General features: G+C 48.2%; 1 protein-coding gene across 3 annotated transcripts; it reads left to right on the top strand.

Moving 5' to 3' along the window:
- Positions 1 to 852: 852 nt before the first annotated feature.
- On the top strand, positions 853 to 20432 carry Naxd (NAD(P)HX dehydratase). Of its 3 annotated transcripts, none has more exons than XM_027938794.2 (10): positions 853 to 988; positions 7043 to 7193; positions 10387 to 10432; positions 11230 to 11318; positions 13508 to 13616; positions 16569 to 16619; positions 16705 to 16809; positions 17473 to 17593; positions 18737 to 18857; positions 19744 to 20432. In XM_027938794.2, exons 1-10 carry the CDS (start codon positions 949 to 951, stop codon positions 19892 to 19894), a joined length of 984 nt encoding a protein of 327 aa, XP_027794595.1. In that variant the 5' UTR covers positions 853 to 948; the 3' UTR covers positions 19895 to 20432. The 3 variants fall into 3 exon arrangements, with proteins under 3 accessions (XP_027794595.1, XP_027794594.1, XP_027794596.1); XM_027938793.2 differs by lacking the exon at positions 853 to 988 and adding an exon at positions 995 to 1112; XM_027938795.2 differs by lacking the exons at positions 853 to 988; positions 7043 to 7193; positions 10387 to 10432 and adding an exon at positions 11915 to 12122 and having other exon boundaries at positions 11254 to 11318.
- The last annotated feature ends 155 nt before the right edge of the window (positions 20433 to 20587 follow it).

A 20587-nucleotide genomic window follows, 5' to 3' on the forward strand; every position in this document is an offset into this window, starting at 1 on the left:
AAGGAACAAGTTCAGGACAAACTGAGGTGAGCAAAGACATTAAACCCATCCATATGGGAATAAGAAATCAGGATCTTACACTTTCAATTGCGCCAGAAGGCTTTTCCTCATCAGTAACGAACAGAAACCCCCGACAACGACCCGCGGGCAGCCCTATCTAGGGGCCCTACCCTCTTGGGAGCTCTGCTTTCCTGTACTCCAATAAACCCCGTCACTTTGCTGCTTCACACCCCGTGTCCGTGGATCCCACTCTTCGGACTCGCTAGACAACCCGCCCGTGCGCTCCGTGACACCCTTCCAGGGGGGATGGCTTGAGCGCTGGGAGCCGTGGAGCGGCTACTTGCTGAGACGCGGACGAAGCGGGTAGCGGGGTCGGGGTGGGCCAGCAGTCTGCTTTACTTCAGGCCCAATAAGAAAGGAAAGGCACGCCCTCCACCCGCTTTCTGATCAGCCGAAGGACAACCTGACAGGTGTTCTGGGCAGCCAGCTCTCACTCCACCACTTTCCGTAACTTCCTTGGCCCAAAGTGACCAATTAAAATTAAAACAGGCCCCAAATCTTTAAGACTCATCCCGATTCGCTTTAGCCTCCCTAGCTGGGCCAGGCGGGTTGGGCATTGGGCTTGTCAATCGTCCGAAGCCCGGCGTGATTGGTGGAAGTGGTCCAGGGGAGGAGCGACATCTGGACCTTTGCGAGTTGATGCGATTCCGTTTCCGGCGGCGGCTCTGGGGCTCCTGGGAACCGGAAGGAGCGTCGCCAATGGCTGGGGATCAGACCGCGGTGCGATGGCGGATGGGATACCGGAAAGAGCGCCACTAGAGCCGCTCAGAACCCGGAAGGAGCGCCGAGGCCGCAGCGCGGGGCTTGCCGGGAGCCTGAGGAAAGGATGGCTGCGGTTCCGGCCTTGGCGCGGAGGCCGCCGGGTATCCGGAAGGCCGAGATTGGGCTATGGGTCCGCGCTGTGCGGTAGTGCAGCTCTGCGGGCGAGGTAAGCTCGGTCTCCGCCTGCCCGGGGATGACCACTCGCACGGGCCCCGGGGTTGCGGTCGCTGGTGTGGCCGCGGTGGCACTTCTGTCGGCCGCGGTGGCGCTGTACGGGCCTCTGGACGCAGGTACCCGACCGCGGGCTGCTTCTGCGGGCGGGCGGCGCGGAGCGCGGGGCGTCCTGGCCGACCGTCTGTCCGCCGGCTCCAGCCGGGATTCACTCGTCAGCCCCGGCGGGGCGGCGCCGATCGGCGCCTTTGGAGCCGCTGCGGGTCCCGGCACCTCTGCCGGCCTGGGCGTGCGCGCGGGGGGCTGGCGCGGGAGGCCCCGGGACCCGGCACCTCCCCAGGGCCGGCGGGTAGGAGGGCTGAGGTCGCAGGTCGCGTGGGTGTCCTCTCCGCTGGGAGCCGTCTCCCTCGCGGGCCCCACCGCTCCGGCAGTCGGGTGGCGGTGCGCAGGGGCGCCGTGCGCCCGGGGGGTCGTTGGGGTCGGCCCCTGCTGTGGGAGTTGGCGCGGCCAGCGCCGCGGCATCTGGCGCTGGGTTTTCAGCTGACTAGTTCTTTTTTTTTTTTTTTTTTTCCAATTTTTAAAAATTGTCGGTAGACCTTTTTGTTTATATGCGGTGCTGAGACTCACCCTTGCTAGGCAAGCTCTCTACCGCCCAGCCCCAGCCCCCTGACTAGTTCTTTTTTGCTTAGTTGTAGGTGGACACGACACCTTTATTTCGTTTATTTTTATGTGGTGCTGAGGATCGAACCCAGGGCCTCGCTCCACAACCCCAGCCCTCAGCTGACTAGTTCTGAGTGCACTGAGGGGCCCCTTAGTTTACACCACCAGGGTGGCTTCTGGGGCCGCTTTAGAGACTTTTTTCCCCCCCTCTCTGTTGGTAGTTGTTTGCCTTGAATTTAGATACTTTATGATTAGTTTGCAGGGTTTTTCTATACACTTATTTTAAGTTTCATTATTAAATTTTCGTGAACTTTCTGAAAAAATTATTCTTGGCTTTAAAACTTCAACGCCATTCAGACGTTAGGATGTGTCTTGACTCAGTTAAGGAATGCTGACACATGCTTCTAATTCGCGTTCACTTAAAGCGCTTTTGGTACAGAGAAGACACACTTCTTTAAAACCAACGAAACCCAAACAGATTTGACCAGGTTTTCCGGCCTGGTTTGTTAGGAAGCCAAATTGACTTATATAAGTATCATTGCATTTTAAATGTGCTCTTGGCAAGGCCTTTTATCCTTCAGAACTTTGGTGTTTATATTTAAATACTTACATGGATAAATCCAAGTGGTGTGTTACAGTAAGCCAACTGAAATTTGATGCACTCTGAGTGTCGGGACATTTAACTGACTTTCCTTTGATCTTTTTTTTTTTTTTCCTTTTGTTCAGGGATTAAACCTAAACCTAAGGGTGCTCAACTACTGAGCCACATCCCCAGCCCTTTTTATTTTTCTTCCCAAATGTATTTAGAGTGCATTTGATAGACATTTGACTTTTGGTTGGTGAAGTGAATAATTTTGCTGAAGAAAAATTTGGTTTGCCTTCAAATGACAGCTTTTTTTTTTTTTTTTTTGTACCTAGGGGTGCTTAACCACTGAGCCACATCCTTGGCCCTTTTTTATATTTTATTTAGAGACAAGGTCTCACTGAGTTAGTTGCTAAGTGCCTCGCTAAGTAGCTGAGGCTGGCGTTGAACTCTCAATCCTCCTGCCTCAGCCTCCCAAGGTCTTGGGATTATAGGCATGCACCACTATGCCTGGTTATATGACAGCATTTTTATGAATTTTTGAGAGATGAATTTTGCATTGGTGGGTTGGTTGTGTGGCTTGGCTTGTCCATTACTAACAGTGCATCTTCATGAATCTCCTCCTCTCTAGGCCTCAGTTTCCTGGTCTGTAAAAAAAGATAAACTAGCTCAGTGTGAGAAAACTGAACCACTGTGCCTTTAATTCGCCAGACACTGATTGAGTTTTCTCTTCTTTGGCAGTCTTTTTTGGATGAGGGTGGGTATCCCACATGAAGACACTGTAGCTCCCTTCAGCCAAGGTGGGAGTGAAGCTATACACTGCAGGCAGAAGGTGATAGGGTGGTCTCACCAGCTCAGACAGGAAAATGGCCATCTTATGACCGTTAACCCTCCTACATATGGGTCAGTGCTGGAAAGATGTCACAGCTACACGAGTAATAATATTGCTTTGCCTTTGGCTAGCACTGTGAATTTTTAAAATTTCATAAAAGTTTTTAAAATAAATTTTAAAATTAACAGTTATGCTTTTAAATCAGTTACAATTACATTATGCTTTTAACATAATTCCAAAATGCGTACATTTGAGAGCTACTTCTCATGTCCAAATCTTCAGGTAATTCTGATGCTTGCTGTCCTCAAGGATTCTTGGACCTGGCCCTTGCAGTAGCATCACAGCTCATAAACTGGAGATCCAGCAAAAGTCATTTTTGTGGGGGTAGGGGCCGATAGGTAGGGGTTTCACTTAATTGCCCAGGTTGGTCTTGAACTCCTAGACCTAGGTGATCTCCCTGCCTTCTGACTGCTGGGTTTATGGGCAATGTACCCAGCTCCCAAAGTCTTAAAATGTGATGGCCCAGAAGAGGAGGGAGAGGTAAGTTTTGCATTGGTGGGTTGGTGAAATTGCTGTGAAGGTGTTTAAATGTGCTCACTTTGGGTTCCAAAATACTAGTTCTGTGTAAGGAAAAGGATTGCTCAGCACAGGTTCCCCCAGGCCTGTCCTCTGGGTACCGTAAAGACTGCTATATGAATATGGTGTGAGGTTTTACATAATTAGAAGACACATTTTGGGGTTATGATAAATGAGATTTAAAAAAATCAAATGCTTCACCTATAGTAGAAAAATCTGCCACAGTAGCTCAAACACTTGTTGGAAGCTGGTTGGGGCCTCTAATCTCAGTGACACAGGAGGCTGAGACAGGAGGATTGCAAGTTTGAAGTCAGCCTCAGTAACATAGTGAGCCCCTAAGCAACTTAATGAGACCCTGTATAAAAATAAGAAAGGGCTGGGGATGCGGCTTAGTGGTAAAGTGCCCTTGGGTTCAGTCCCCAGTACCAAAAACCAAGCAAACAACTTGTTGGGTTTCTTGGTATCTTAATGAAGCTTATCTTGAAGTGGAGGGAGAAGGATGAGCACTCATCATTATTTGATTAACAACAAAAATTACTATTTGCCTTTAAATATGTAGAGTTTAAGCATGTGGGCACTCAGCCTAGCACATCTCCCCTTTCTCAGCCACAAAAATCAGAACGGTGGAGCTGGGTGTGGTGGCACATGGCCTATAATTCTAGTGACTCGGGAGGCTGAAGCAGGAGGATCATGAGTTCAAAGCCAGCATCAGCAACTCAGGGGGACCCTGTCTCTAAATAAAATACAAAAAAGGGCTAGGGATGTGGCTCAGTGGTTGGGTGCCCCTGAGTTCAACACCCAATATCAAAAAAAAAAAAATCAGAATCGTGTTGGGCTAGCCCACTTGTGCTGAGGTATGGGACAGTGTGCAAGTGTGGACACTTGAAAACAACAAAACTGCACACATAAAAAAGTTTTACACTTGTTGAATGAAGTTTTACTTGGCATGTTTTGCTGTTTTTTAGTCCCAGAGGTTTTACTGAAGTGCTTCTGCAAGCACGGCTGTCCCAGCGACAGCAAGGCTCCTTCCACAGCGGCTGTGGGCTGAGAGCTTCATTGTTATGTGCTGGGAAGAACACTGCAGGGCAGTTGGTGTATTGACTCATGTATTTCTGCCTTTTTAGAGTACTTGAGGTTGAACCTAGGGGTGCTCTACCACCCTTAGCCCTTTTTAAAAAATTTTTGAGACAGGGTCTCAGGAAGTTGCCCAGGCTGGGAGGATTACAGACAGGGGTGTGTGCCACTGTGCCTGGCAACATTTCTATCTTTTAAAATGTCCTTCTTTAGACAGATTAGGGAAAGTAAATTGATAGAGATTGTGCCTTTGAGGTCTGGTACACACGGAGTATATTTCTTTTTACTTAGTGATGAACAGTAAAAATGATTATCATTTCCCCAAACCGTCTTTCCTTGCGAAATGTTAAAGTTCCTGATTGTTATGAACACTAGACATGGTATCCACTCAGTTATAGTAGTTATTATGATGAATGACTAATATAACTCCTCCCAGTAACCATTGGGAGGAGTTATTGACATGCTAGTTTGGAAACAGAACTTGAAACCAGCATGTCTGGCATCCATGCAACATGAGGAAATCCACTTGGCCATGGGGATATTTTCCATGTGACTGAGTGCTTTGTATAAAGCCATGTTTACAAAGACCTGAAATGTTGTAGGGAGTATAGAACAGTCCTTGAGTGACTGAATTCTATTTTTACAGTTCCTAGACTTGAAAAAGCGTCTGTATTTCTTGTTCAGTGGACATTATCTGACATTCTTGTATCGGTGAGTCATGATGTTACAGTTCCCAGTGTGGTAAGGTGTGGAACAGGCCCCTGTTAGGTGTGTTCATTACTGCATAGATTGTTCATCAACATTCATACATTGTGCTTAGATCTCATCTAGCAGCTCCCAATCTTTGTATGCAGCTCATCAAAGGGAGCACCAGGAGAGAGCTTTTTTGCTGCTTAGTCTTTGCATGGTGAAAAAACAGTGCAAACTTTGGTGACTGAGGACACACAGAAATGAATTCGGAAGAGAGAAAGATTTGGCCCAGTGCTTCTGTGGCCTGGACCACATCTGGGTTTGAGCTGGGATTGCAGCTATGTCACCAGGAGCAGAAGGTAGCTCATGATGACAGGCTCTGGGAGCAGCCCTGAGATGAGCCTGGCAGGAGGCTCCCTGGATCTGAGTTTGTCTTCATTCTGCTTTGGTTTAGATGTTGATGAAAGGGAGGTGGGTTGATATTAACTAACGCCTTTTCACCTTGGGGTCTGAACATCTGACACATCAGCTAAGGCACTTGCATCTGCTTGTTAAAGAAAATACTTGAATGTTTGTTGAGTGAAAAGTAAAACAAACAAAGCTGTTTATCTGTGAGGAACTGGGTCAGCTTTTAGTCTTCAGTGGAATTTGTGAAACATTGGTTTTTGTCAGCTGTGGGAATAATTGGAAGGATGAAAACAATAAGTGCCTTGTTTGAGAAACTGTTGTTCATATTTGCAAAGATCCTTTAGGTCTAGAAAGATGTGTGCCTTATTATCTATTCATGCACTGTGTGTCACAGAGTGGATCAACCTCTCAAGGCTGAGCTGTCTTGAATATCAAGGCAAAATGTACAACTGCAAGAAGCTTGCAAGAAAGCCAATTGAAATGTAACTATTAGGAGACAATTCAAAGTGATGAAATTATTCTAATATGCCACTTTGAACCCAGTTTAAGATATTTGCTATATTTAGAATTCCATTTCTAGGTTATTTAATTAGGATCCAAATGAGTGTCAAAATAACAATTAAGAAAAACAGGAGGACTCTTTCAAACTTTTGAGTGTATCAGTTTTCAAGTTGTTAAAACTTTCTAGAAGATTAAGTAGAATGTCTGATACAATTCAAATATAAACTTGGCATATACAGCTTGTTGTGATTTTTTAAAAAAAATAGTTACTTATTCTTTAGTTTTAGTTGGACACAATACCTTCACTTTATTTATTTATATGTGGTGCTAAGGATCGAACCCAGGGCCTTGCACATGTGAGGCAAGCGCTGTACCACTGAGCCACAACCCCAGTCCTGTTGTGATTTTTTTTAAATTTTTTTAGTTGTAGGTGGACACAATACCTTTATTTACTTATATGTGGTGCTGAGGATTGAACCCAGGGCCTCATGCCTGGTAGGCGAGCATTCTGCTGCTGAGCCACAACCCCAGCCCAATTTTTTTTTTTTTTTAAACATTATTTGCCTACAAAAAACAGTGAAACCCTTAGGTAGAAATCTATAGCATACATATTGTCAGCTTTGGAAAGTGTTTTGGCTAATGGGGTATTTTAAGTCTCTGTCATTTATGTGTATGAACACGTATTCATCTCCCTTTCTGAATGATGTAATTCTCCTGTTTTTCAGTTTTACAAAGAACCTTTTCACTGCATAAAGCACACTCGATAAAGGACATGGACAATACCTTTCAGCTGGTGAGAAACATTATCCCTGCTCTCACTGCCAAGAAGCACAAAGGGCAAGACGGAAGGATAGGCGTAGTGGGAGGCTGCCAAGAGTAAGTGGTGGGTGTGTTCAAAAAGCCCCTCCCTCCCTACCTGTCTGCTCACCTGTCAGCCATCACTGGTCTAGTGTGAGCTTCATAATCATTTCCAAATGCCGTCTGATAAGCAGTGTTTTTCAGGATCAGCTTCCTGGTTAAAAGGGGGAGTCTGAGAAAGCCTGGTGGAACTGCTCACTGATGTGTGTCAGTGTTGGGGCTTTGCAGCTGCCCTTTCCTGTGTGGTTTTCTGTGTTTACCAGTCTTCACCAGTCAGAAACCTGTTTTTCTTTCATAACCAGGGTGAAGGCACTCTGCCAGCTCTTGGCCTACTTTGCAATTTAAAGATATTCTTGGAGTCATTTATAATGTTTAATCCTACCTTTTTCCCAGGCCAATCTTATCTTCTGCTTTTATATACCTTTGCAACTGTGTTTTACACAAAAGATTTACAAACTTTCCTGTGTATAAGTGAAAGCAGTCCTATACTGGCTGCTCTGTTTCAGCTTGCTTTCTGTTCCCACTTATATGATATCTCTTGGTCAACCTGCATTTTCAACCATTTTTCATATATTTAGGTGTATTTTATTATAAATGTATAGCCAGATTTTGTTTCTTAACCCAAAACTACAGTGAATAAGTTTAGCTGGTGGCCACCCTTTCCACCCAGGAAGCAGCATGGGAAAAATGTTGGAGATGTGTCCCCTCTTACTCATCCATGTGACTCCCAGGCCCATGTGGCCCTCTTTGACCTTATGTCACTGTTGGACGCAGAAATCCCACCTGAACACTTACCATAAATTTAACTGTATTGTGAGATGAACCACGTTCATTCTTCTGCTTTCCCTCAGATTAGTCTTTGGGTAGGGATACTTTGACCCCTGGCATCTCCCTGCAGAGTGATTTCTTGCATGGTTGCAGATCCTCTGGTGTCGTGCTATGGTGGGCAGTGGCTGCAGGCTGCAGCTCCTTAGGAGGTGGTTGAAATCTAGATGTTAGCTAGATTTCTGTTAGCTTCCATTTTGCACCTTGGAATTCTGACACGAGTCCTGTTCTCTTTGATCTCTCAGTGGTGTTTTCTTGCTTGGATGTTTGTACAGTTCTCCAGGCTGTCTGGCTGTGTGGTTTTACTTGTTGTCATCAGTCTGAGCAGTGCCTGAGCCGTTAGCCCCCTCTGGTGAAGCATCTTGCCTGGGTTTCTGGTGCTGCACTCTCCTCTCTCTTATGCCCCTCCTGTGCATGTTGGGTCCCTGGATCTGCCTTCCATGTTTGGCACCTCCTTCACAGTTTTCCTCTATGGCTCTGCCATTTCCGTGTTCTCCCGCTCGACCTCGTCTTACTCCTGTTTCTCCTGGACCCAGTCCTGCTGATGTTCAGGTTAGCCCTTTCTCCTCCCACTTCCTAGGGAGTGCATTTCCTTCTGCTGGCTCCTGACTTTGTCAGTTCAGGATGTCTTTCACAGCAGGAGACTCCAGGATGAGCCCCTCCCATACACACACACCCTTTGGAAGATAGCAGTTTCTGCAGTGTGAGTCAGCTGGCCAGCAGTCTGTCCAGGAAGGGTGTGAAAACTCTGGCACAGAAAGGCAGTTCTTCTGCCTTTGGAACGCTGGGTTCAGGAGATAGCCCTCTCCTGATCTCAGGACTAGAGGCCACCTATGTAGCCCCACTAAGCCTCATAGGGAAAGCCTTTGGGTCCTTCCTCCCCAGAGTCAAGAGTCATGTAGCACTCTAGGGTAGAGTTACTTAATGTGAAAATGCCTATTCGACTAACCTTGGAAAGAAGAAACACCTCTGTTCTGATTATAAAAGTAAAGTCTGCATGTAGAAATCTGAACGCTAGAGCAGTGTGTACAGCGAGCATCCTGTGGTGTCCCCTGTGATAGCAAACACCACATATGCGCTGTTAGCCTTCCCAGGCTGCTAAGATGTGCACTGTTTTACTAAGGGGGCCGTGGTGTAGATGCTCTGTTTCATCTGGCCTTCTCACCTTGCATTCTTTTCTGGAATCTCTCTCTGCTGATTCACATGTGTTACTTATTGACAAGTGGGTATGTGGTGCTCCCTGCCAGGGTGGGCCAGGTGTTGAGATCCACAGCCGAAGGGGCCCCAGCAAACTTCCAGTTTAATTGGTCCCCTGTTGGTGAGTGGCTAGCTGCTTCTGCTTATCTTTGGTTAACGTGTAGCTGTGGACATCCTGTACACATACATCCTTGCATACCCATAGGTTATTTCTGAAGGATCCAGTCTCAAGAACTTTCACTGGGTCAGAGTTCATTTCAAGCACTAGTAAACCTTGCTCCACTCTCCTCCCCAGCCCAGATTGCACTCTGGTGCACTGGTAGCCAGCCGCCCTGCTCCTGTGGGTGTGGGCGAGGGAGTGGGCTTGCTGGCTCTTTTGGCTAAGGCTCCACTCTTTGTGGAGTGAGTGCATGTGTTGCCTATTTTGTCCTGTCTTTTGCACTTTTGACACTTTCTGGTGACACTGATTTAGAGAAGGCCATGTTTGGAGAGTGTGTGCAGCATTTGTCCCCAGTTTGCTTCACTGCTTGAAATGGACATGCCAGTTTCAGTAGCTCATCTGATGCCCTAGGCAAGGGTCTTCTTTCTGTGCTTGAGATAACAGTAAGCACAGTCACTCACACTCACACTGAGCATTTGCTGAGTGTCTTGCTGTAAGAACACAGAGATAGTAGTAAGATGAGAGCACTGGGCAGGCACAGTGCTCATGTGGCCCCCATCTGGCCTCTGGGGTCCTCTTGTTCTGGGGCCTCGGTCCTCTGGCTCTGGGGCCTGGTTTTCTCCTGACTGCCCTAAGCTGGTGGACATCTCTGCCTTCTGTCCTGCAGAAGCCTGCAGCCAGCTCTACCTCATCATGCTTGGCACAGAGACCATGAGAGGTGGCATCAGTGATTAAGTCACCTGAACTAGCGTGTGTGCTCCACATGTGGTGCAGAGGTGTTGCACACAAGAATAAGGCTTTCCTGACTCTGACCCGTGTGACCATTCACTGAGCATTTGCTAGGTGCTGGGTATGTGCTGTGTGCCCCATGTTGGAGTCATTTATTGATAATTTATATATTTTTATATTTATTATCTGTATTTTTATTGATAATTTGTTATTTACTGTTAAATGTGTATTCTCACTTGCAGAATTTTTTTTTTTTGTTTTGTTTTGTTTTTCTTTTGACTGTTAATATCTTCATTTTAGGTATACAGGAGCCCCATATTTTGCAGCAATCTCAGCTCTCAAAGTGGTAAGTTTACCTAAAACTACTTTATTGGGGATTTTTGATAGAGTTGGGTTATTTAAATATGATTAAAGAAAATGGTTAGGATAGAATTCTCAGTAACATTTTAGAGTAGTTATAGGTAATAGAAACACCTTTAAATATATCCTGACTTCCTGTACAATAACAAAATAACTCAATTGAAATACATTTAAAAATAAATAAAGTTTTAGTCTCATTTTACTTCACCAGAATGACACTGGGATGCCTTTTTTTTTCTTTTTTTAAATAAGTAAGAAATTGATGACTTTGCTTTTTATATTATTTTATTAGAACTTGGAGTTGAACCTAGGCTTTACCTTTTTATTTTTTATTCTGAAATGGAGGTCTCACTAAGTTGCCTAGACTGGCCTGAAACTTGCAGCCCTCCTGTCAGCCTCCTATGTCCCTGGGGTCACAAGTTTGTGCCACTGTGCCCAGCCAAAGTCGATGCCTTTGAAACTGGCCATTTCCCACGCATTTGATCAAGTTGCATGGCCCAGGTAGTGTGGAGTGGCTGAGCTGATATGGCTCTGCCCTGCCTGCAGGTGGCAGTAGTCATCTAGCTTTGTCTCCAGGCCTTGTCTTCTGCTGCCTGCCTTCTTTCTGAGGCCATCTGGTTGTGGTCTAACTGCAGAGTTGTATTGGTCTTTATGTGAAGTAAGTTCTAAGTGACTGGGGTGGTTGTACGTACATGTCATGGGCTGAGCAGCTTGTGCCTGACGCTGCTTATGGGGCCTGTGGAGGGCAACCTGCTCAAGTTGGCCTCTTGTCTTGTTTCTCAGGGCGCAGATTTGGCTCATGTTTTCTGTGCCAAGGAGGCGGCGCCTGTGATTAAGTCCTACAGCCCGGAGCTGATCGTCCACCCAGTCCTGTGAGTCTGGACAGGTGGATTCTCTTTCTTGCAGTAGCTGTCCTCAGCCCCTGAGCATTTCTAAGCCAACACTGAGTTCTGTTAAGTTCCTACTGTGCTCAGAATTGGTTGATAGGTGCTATCAGGTATAAGAAAACCTTAGTGAATCTGCCTGTAGTTCTGTGGTAGGTCAAGACAGACAGTGAGACCACAAAGGGAGAAACATGGGAAAATGGTGACTGTCAATGCCAGTATATTTTATGCAGATGTTCTGGCCTGTCAGGAGTGGTTGGAGGTTCCAAGGTCCAGGGGAACTCTTGTATGGACAGGGTTGCCTATGGCAGAAAGCAAGGGGACCATTGGAGAGTAACAAGACCCTTGTCTCATTCAGCAAGCTTCCAGGTGGCAGTAGATGTCTGGCTTTATTTCCAGGCATTGTCTTCTGCCTGTCCTGTGGTCTAGCTGCATTTATCTTTATGTGGAGTGAGTGCTGAGTGACTGGAATGGTTGGACTTCTTCGGCTGGGTTCAGTGGGTTAGTAGTGAAGTGAGTGACTATTTGCTCCCAGGGCTTCCTGAACTTCCCTTGACAATGTCCATGTTCTCTGTACTCTGCAGGACCATGCATGCCACTGAGCACTGAAATGTAGCTGGTGGACCTCAGGAACAGAATTTTTACTTCTGTTCCATTTCAGTTACATTAGTGTTTGTTGGTACCTGCTGCATTGGGCAGCACTGCTCTGGAGACAGACAAGTGAGATCATAGTATGTCAGGTGGTAAGAGGACCATGGAGCCAACTGGTGATCCCCAACAGGGGACCAACAGGTGAGGGATAGGGAGGCAGCACAGAGTGACATTCTAGTGAAATCCGTGGATTCCTGGGGAAGCTTTTCCACAGTCTAGGAATGGCCTACATCTATGACAGGGAGTGCTCATGTGGGTAACCGGAGATTCAGGGTCAAACCCTGCAATTGTGGGGTCATCATAAGGGGCATGCAGAGGCTTGTCAGCTGCTTTTAGGTATGGGCTCTTGTGGCCAGTGTGGTAAGGATCCTACCAGTACATAGGCAGTGCAGTCAGCGTGCAAAGGGACCCTATGCAGGTTTATCAGGAAAATAGGGCCCCCACCCCCTGGGATTGGCTGGCAGATGTGATGGAAAAGGCCGGCAGCCCAGTACCCTCAGAGCATATGTCTGAGTGAGTTTTCATTGACTATAGTGGGGGAAAGGTAGCAGTTATGTGGGGATGAAGTTGTTGTCGGTTGCCCTTAGACATCTTAAGTGGACATGGACGTGGGTGATAGGTGTCAGGTTGGAGTATGTGGCACGGGAAGGCTTTGGTTTGCCAGTCATTCACATGTAGACAGAGATTGAAGCCTGAGGCTCTAGCTGGGAACAGAGAACGTGGATGAAGGAAAGAACAGGGTGGGGTAGGATGTCCAAAGTCAAGTTGAGAACTATTTGGGGGTATTTCTAGAAGGGCCTGTGCCTCTGAGGGTCATTTTAAGAGAAAGACTAGGAATGATGGCTGCATCTCACCATGGGGTTGTTGGTGACCTTGATAGGTAGCTTATAGGGAGCAGAGGGGACAAGGACCTTAACAGAGTGGGCTATCAGAATCTCTGAGCTGGGATACTGTGCAAGAAGGTGAATTGAGATGATGACAAACCCTGTCTGTCCTGAGTGGGCATCAGCAGGGCAGGACCAGGACGTGGGGTACATCTCACGTAGGGCCAGACAGTATGAGGTGCATGGTGTGCCTCCATGTGTGTGAGATGGAAACTGGTGGAGGGCAGGGGTAATCTCAAAACTAGTGTCATGATGACTTACCCTAACTTGTTTTAAATGTTGAAAGCTGTGCACGTGAATTGGGGCACTAAAAATCAACCAGTCCGTGGAGATTAAGGAGATGTGATGCCTAAATGCAGTGCAGTATCTGGATTGCCCTTGGAACGGGAAAGGATATCAGGCCAGGGCAGTTGGTGAATCTGACACAGTCCTCTGGCAACATGCCTCTTCTGACTTGTTGTTGTGATGAGATAATGTGGGTGTATGCAGTGTTAACTCAGGGGATGCTGGGAGAAGGAGACATGGTAACTTTCTGCATTGTTTTTTCAAATTTTCTGTCAGTCTGTTTTTTCAAAATAAAATTTTTTAAAACACAACTAAATGTAGATATTAAGTAAAGCATTCTGACCTTTTCTTTACTAGTGACAGTCCCAATGCTGTTCTTGAGGTGGAAAAGTGGCTGCCCCGGTTGCATGCCCTTGTCGTGGGGCCTGGCCTAGGTAGAGATGGCCCCATCCTCGACAGTGTCAAGGTAAGTTGTAGCATGGCCACTCTCGGATTGTGACCTTGGAGTGCAAGCCTTGCCCTCATGTTCTTCAGGCATAAATAGTGCATTGTGGGGCTGAGGATGTGGCTCAAGTGGTAGCGCGCTCGCCTGGCATGCATGCGGCCCGGGTTCGATCCTCAGCACCACATACAAATAAAGATGTTGTGTCCGCCGAAAACTAAAACAAATAAATATTAAAATTCTCTCTCTCTTATCTCTCTTAAAAAAAAAAAAAAAATAGTGCATTGTACAGCCTTCCTCAGCCTCCTCTTGGAGTAGTGAAGATGGGTAGATGTGTGAGGGGTTGCGGGGCAGCGAGGCCAGCGGTTCCCAGGCTGCCCAGGTCTCCTCTTTACTCTGGGTGTTAGCAGTGACGCTGAGCAGCAGGAGCGGCTTTGTCAGTGTGGGGCTGCTCAGAGGTTTCCTGTCTCATGCAGTGTGGGGCTGTGCAGAGTTGAGTGGACAGAAGCTTGGTGTCAGACACAAGTGCCCTCCTCTGGCTGCCCCTCTTGCTGGGGTCCCTGGTGGTCACCCCACCAGGCTGTGAGAGCCATGTATTGTAATGTGCTGAGTGCAGTGCCAGATGGGCAGGCACACTTGAGGACACTGTTGTGAACCACCCTAGCTGGGGTAGGGCATCCTGAGGGCTGTTTGGAATCATCACTTTGCTTTCCTAGGAGTTGGGCATTTAGGGAATGATCCGGAAGGGCGCTGCTAACTGCAGCTTTGTTGGTCTCATTTCTTCGCCACATGCTTCTCCTTCCTTTATCGAGGTCCTCCTCAGGTCAGAGAACCCTGGACTTTGGGTCCTGGGCCTATTGCTATGTGGCTTTGCTTCTCCTGTGCCTGCCTTGTTTCTCAGCCCAGTCACCTGTTTTCAAGACTCAGGTTCTCAGGCAACAGGGCCTCCAGTTCGTACCATGTGTACACACGCGTGCATGTGCACACACATTACTCCAAGTTCATTTTATGCCTGTCTTCATTTAAAAAGATGAACTTAGGCTGGGGACATAGTTCAGTTGGTAGAGTGCTTGCCTCACATGCACAAGGCCCTGGGTTCAATCCCCAGCACCATGAAAAAAAAATGAGCATTTTTTATTCTAAGAAATTGAAATGTACATAAATACCTGGGATTGGGGAAGAGGAAGACAGGCTGAGCCGGCATGCCAGCTTTGTGTTCTGAATCTTCGCTGCCCAGTGTTCCTCTGGGAGCACTCCCACCTCCTGGGCAGACATGTTTCTGGAACTCCCCTCCAAGAGACTGTCCTAGCTGCCCGGCACCTGCCCACACTGCAGCCTGGGAGAAGCAGCCGTGTGTTCAGGACTATTGGGTTTGGGTCTTGACCCCTCCCTGTGGGTGCCACTGTGCCTTTGTGTGCAGTGGTGCTGTCCCTGCCAAGGCTGGGGAAGGAGCCTCACATCCGTGACTGGCTACTTGGTGTTCATTGGAATCAGCAGCACATTGGATGGGTCTATGTCCCTGTTATTGCCATCACCTCAGTACTCCGTTGAATGCCTCATTTGCTGAGAGGGCTTGAAGAGGTGACTCATCTCCCTGTCCCAGGGTTGAGCACTGTGGCTGCAGGGGGAGGACACGCTGGGGAGGGGTGCTGTCACCGAGGGGCTGTTCTCCGCTTGGCTTTTGCCTTTCAAGTGAGAGAGACAAAAGGTTCACAAGGCAGGCAGGCATGAGGAGCTATTGGGTTGGGTGGGCTTTCCTGGTAGGGCCCGGTAAAACAAGTTGTAAAAAGGCAGGCGAGCATTTGCTTTACCAGACTTTCTCAAGAGCAAGGCTTAGAGATATCTTCCATGACCAGTCTTCCAGTTCCAGCCTGTAGGTTGAGAGTTGGGGTTTGAAATGTTCCTCAGACTCATGAATTATCAGAATTGTCACTGAGGGGAAGCTAGCTCTGGCAGGTGACAGGGACTGGGAGAACTAGAATTGAATGATTTTGTTTTTAAAACTTTAAAACTGATATAGAGGGTTGATACAGCTCATTATTTTTCTTCCAAAGGGATAGTGTCCCTTCCGAAGAATGTGTCCCCTGCTATGCCTGGTGCCTGGAGAATTCTTGCAGATACTTCTGTGTGTCTCTTACTACTTTGGATTTGAATTTTTTGATCATATTTTTTATTGGAGCTTTATAATCATGTGTCCATTTAAAATGAACACTTCATTGGTTTCTAGTGTGATTCATAGAGTTGTGCAGCTATCACCACAGTCTATTTTAGAATCTTGTTATTACCCCAAAAGGAAACCCCAAGCTCATTAGCATTTGTCCCCTGGGCCCCACTCCCTCCCCAGTGCCTGGCAGCTGCTAACCAGTTGAAGTGAATGGCCCATTCTGAACATTGTGTTTGAGTGGACTCATACAAAACAGTAGCTTTATTCCCTCAGCATGATTTCTCTGGACTTGGCCTGGCATCCTGGTTGAAAATCAGTTGGCCTAAGGGTGAGGGTTTATCCTGGACTCTCATCTCTGCTGGGTCCTGTGCCTGCCCTTGTGCCCCTTAAGATCATCAGCTTGTTGATTTGCAGAATTGGCAGCTGGGATTTCAGTAGAGATTATGTTGACTTTGTAAATAAAGCACATAAAGCATTACAAAAAATACGTAACTAATGATTTGGGGCATTTCCAAGATTCTTATTTCTTATCTCTGAATCCTGTTGGGAATCTGGAAACACTAGGTGGGTCTTCATGGACTAGCCTAGGAACCCAACTGCTGTTTTCACAGTTCTCTGTTCCCTGCCTTACTATGGGGCTCTTGTCAGATCTTCGGGTCTTTCCTCCTGTTTCTTTGGTTCATTAAATGTATTATCTTGTGTTTATCTGTTGGTGACCTTATGTTACCTTTTATTGAAACACAGCTTGGTTTTCTTTAATTCCTCTTGAGAGGTGGCTGGTTTGTTAATCAGTCTGTTTTCTTTTGGGGCAGGGTATTTTGGAATCATCCAAGGCCAGAGACATCCCTGTCGTTGTTGATGCGGTGAGTGTGGCCTCCCCTCTTCCCATACAGTGAGCGCAGGGCCTCAAGGGCCTGCCCAGTGAAAATACATTCTCGTTGTGCACAGGATGGCCTGTGGCTGGTAGCTCAGCAGCCAGCTCTCGTGCATGGGTACCAGAAGGCTGTCCTCACTCCCAACCACATGGAGTTCAGCAGGCTCTATGAAGCTGTGGTGAGTTAGGGGCTTCCTGTGGGACAGGAAGGAACTGAGGGGAAGGGATGGCCTGTGTGGTTCTGCCAAGCCTGTCCCTATAGGCCCATCTCTGCAGGGACACACTCACAAATGCCTAGTAGTTGTGTTTCTGTGGATTCCCACATGCATGTGTTTCACACTCTAATGTGCAACACGATGCCTCTTGCACAGCTGGGTGCTTCTAAGTGAGGGAATGATGGTGGGGTGGGCTTGGGTCAGCTGCCCTTGCTGCACACTCTGGCAGGTTGCTCCACTCTGTTCTGCAGTGCCTCATCTGTGAAACGTGGAATGATGGCATTTGCTTCAAAAGATGAGGACAAAATGAAGCAGCTCATGATATAGCACCTGTCTTCACACAGCAGGTGTCCTGTGAACATTAACTTTCATGATTCAAATGTCTATTATTTCTGAAAACTTTCTGGTCTGACCAGGTAAAGGACAGGTTCTAGAGCAAGTGTAGTTTAAGCATCTGCTGGGGGGACTTGCTATAGGTGTATCTGTCAGCCTTGAACAGGTGCCTGGCTATTCCTTTGGACACAAGCAGCTGAGGCTCGTGGTGGATGGGACAGAGCTATCTGTATGTGGTGGCCCCTTTTGCCTGTCGGGAAGACTTGGTTTTCTGGTTGTCTTCCTGTGTCATAGCTCAGAGGTCCTGTGGACAGCAGTGACCCCCGTGGATCTGTACTGAGACTCAGCCAGGCCCTGGGGAATGTGACAGTGGTCCAAAAAGGAGAGCATGACCTGATCTCTGATGGCCAGCAGGGTGAGTGGGGGCTTCCCTCTGCATGGCAATTCTGCGTGGGCATACAGGGTAAGCCTTGGAGAACCTGGTTCAGAGTCAGCCCCAGCGGGTGAGTCCTGGTTTTGACTCCTCGTTGTTTTGCATGGGAATGTGGTAGCCAGGAGAGGGGTCAGGCCATGGCTGCGGGGATGGACATGTGCCTAGGCCGGCCTGATGAAGCATCTGGTAGGAAGGTGCTGCTGTGGTCAGCATCCCAGCCTCCTGCCTCACTCTCAGTGGGGCATCCACATTGTTGAGTTTCCTGCTGTCTTGTTAAAATGACCAGGAGATGAGGAAAATCTTGGAGCTGATGTTATTAGTGGAGTCCCAGGTGCCTTCTCCTGCGCCTAAGGGCTATGCAGCAAGAGCAAAGTGGAGACTTGCTGTGAGCGTCCAAGAGAGCCTGCGTGTTACTCTTCGCTCTGAGAGTAGAAGTCACCCCTCTTCACTGCCCAGTGGACCACCATAATAGGTCCTTTTTAACAAGGAACTGTTAACAAGAATGTTGCTGATTAGGAACTTGAAATCAGGGTAAAGGAGCACTGAGATACATGGGGTGGGTGTGTGCACACGTGCACACTCACATGCACACATACATTTATAGAAAAGGTGTGTTCTCAGAAGACTGGAGACCTTTGAGACAAGGCTCTTATAACCAAAGGAACTCTTGATTATAACAGAGACTAGAGCTTTGGATTTTCAAAATATTTTCCAAAGAAAGAAAATTCCCAGAAGTATAGGCACCTGTAACATTACAGCAGTTAACAGAGGCGTCTGTGCAGGCTGAGTTGGAGTGTGTTGCTGTGTTGGTCGGGGTGCACCTCAAGTTGGGGAGGCAGGCATGGCATGTGTCTGGGGAGCGGGCTTGGGCTCCAGAAGCTGGGCATGAAGGAATCACCTCGCGTTCAGCTCCTCTTCTCGGCGCCTTCTCAGTGGTCTGAGGTAGGTGTCTCTGCTCCCTGTGGTTCAGGACAGCCTAGGCTAAGTGCTTTTTTCTTCCTCTGGAAACTAGAAGTCAGCTCGCATCCTTGTGAGAACCAATAGGGAAGAGCTGCGGGCGGCAGGCAAGTGGCCGCGGACTGCAGTGCCAGTGTCCGCACTCAGCATCTCTCGTGTTCTCTGTAGTGCTCACGTGCAGCCACGAAGGCAGCAGCCGCAGGTGTGGCGGACAAGGAGACCTCCTGTCGGGTTCCCTAGGTGTCATGGTGCACTGGGCGCTCCTCGCTGGGCCCGAGAAGACAAATGGGTACGCCATGTCTGCGTTTGTCCTACTTTGAGATTAATTTTGTTAGCTGTTTGAATAGCATGTACATTGAATCCCTTGAAAGGTTCCAGATGAATGACCAGGATTACATGGAAGATGTCCCAGGGCAAAGGTCAGCCCTGTCCATGGAAACTGTTGCATGTACACCCAGGCCTAGGCCTCAGTCCCATCAGGCCGTGCAGAAGGGCCTGGGACAGCACTGGGTTTCACAGCCCCAGTAATTCTGCTGAGCGATCACAGTTAGGGGCACTGTTCTGGGAGTTCAATTGTGGACTCTGTAAACCAAAGTATTAGGGTAAAAAGCAGACAGTCTGAAGGGTGACCATGGTGGCTGCACATGCTGCAGGGAGGACAGCCAGCCTCTGGAGGCCCCATTTGTCATCTTGGCAGGACACTGCTGGGATGGTAATGTTGCCACAGCTGTGCATGAAAACCCGGGACTACACACCCAAAATGGGCGTATCTGTGTGGACTTGGGCTTTGCTCAGCTATGCAGGGCAAAGGTACAGAGGGCTGCTCTAGCTTCTTCCTTGTCCCAGGGTATGCACTGTGGAGAACCAGCACTCTGGCCTCAGGCATTCCTCCAGGCCCACAGGCACAGCTACCAAGCTTCTGAGGGGAGATGAGTCCCTCTCCCTTCTTACCTGCCTCCACCATGTTTCAGAGGTGCCTTCCACCAGGGAATTCGGTATGCAAGCAGTTGAGCTTCTGTTGGCTAGCAGAGCCCTCCTCGGGCCTGGCTGACTTGAGATTGCAAGTTGGACTCTTAAGGGTAAAATGTGGCCCGCCGTGGCCACAGCCCACCATGCCCCTTGTGCTGCAGGCTGGCCATGTGGAGGCCTCTTACGTGCCCCTTCCCTCCTCCCAGCTCTAGCCCACTGCTGCTGGCTGCCCTGGGCGCCTGCTCCCTCACAAGGCAGTGCAACCACCAGGCCTTCCAGAAGCATGGCCGCTCTACCACCACCACCGACATGATTGCAGAGGTCGGAGCCGCTTTCAGCACACTCTTCGAGACCTGAGCAGCACAGCTGGAAGAAAAGTGGCACCATGGACTGGGGAGTGCACCTGAACTGGAGACCTCACATCTGCGTGCCAAGCCCTCAGTGCCCAAACAGCCGGTTGCCTGGGAGGGTTTTGCCTCAGTGTAAATTGGTTGAGTAGAGAACTTGGGAATTTGGGTCATAGCATTTTCTGTCTGGACTGAACATGTAGCTGGGAATGTTATGACACTGAGCAGAGTCTTCCTGCAGTTTTCTGAGGCTTCTCAGCAATTGCTGAGGAGAAAAAAGAGGGAGGCCTGTGGGCCACCAGCTGGGCTTCTGGGCTGCTGAGAGTGGCACTCACCGTCCCCCAGCCAGGCGCTGAAGATCTTCTCTCCCCCTGGTGGCTGCTCCTTGTGGAGGACCGACATTCCTAGATATCTATGGGAAGGCCAAGTGTGGTCTTAATCGAGGCCCACCAAGGATGCCACCCTCATTCTTGATCTCATTTTTCTTCTCCAGTGCTGATTGGATGTTGTTGGTGGTTAACTTTAATTAAAGTGTTTCAGAATTATCAGTGATAAATGTCCCTTGAAATCTTTTGGAGGCCCCATGGGAAGACCGAATGAAACCTGGGTGTTGCCTACACGAATGAAACCTGGGTGTTGCCTACACCTGGAGGGGCAGTGGGGAGCCCGAGACGCCTACAGCCTTCTCTGTTCTGCGCACATG

Source organism: Marmota flaviventris, chromosome 4, assembly GCF_047511675.1.
Source record: "Marmota flaviventris isolate mMarFla1 chromosome 4, mMarFla1.hap1, whole genome shotgun sequence".
Classification (NCBI taxonomy): Eukaryota; Metazoa; Chordata; class Mammalia; order Rodentia; family Sciuridae; genus Marmota; species Marmota flaviventris.

Coding starts and splice junctions, on each gene's coding strand:
- Naxd (XM_027938793.2), top strand. CDS start 1,016: ATGACCACTCGCACGGGCCCCGGGGTTGCGGTCGCTGGTGTGGCCGCG. Junction 1,113..7,042: donor GTACGGGCCTCTGGACGCAG/GTACCCGACCGC, acceptor CCTGTTTTTCAG/TTTTACAAAGAACCTTTTCA. Junction 10,433..11,229: donor CAATCTCAGCTCTCAAAGTG/GTAAGTTTACCT, acceptor CTTGTTTCTCAG/GGCGCAGATTTGGCTCATGT.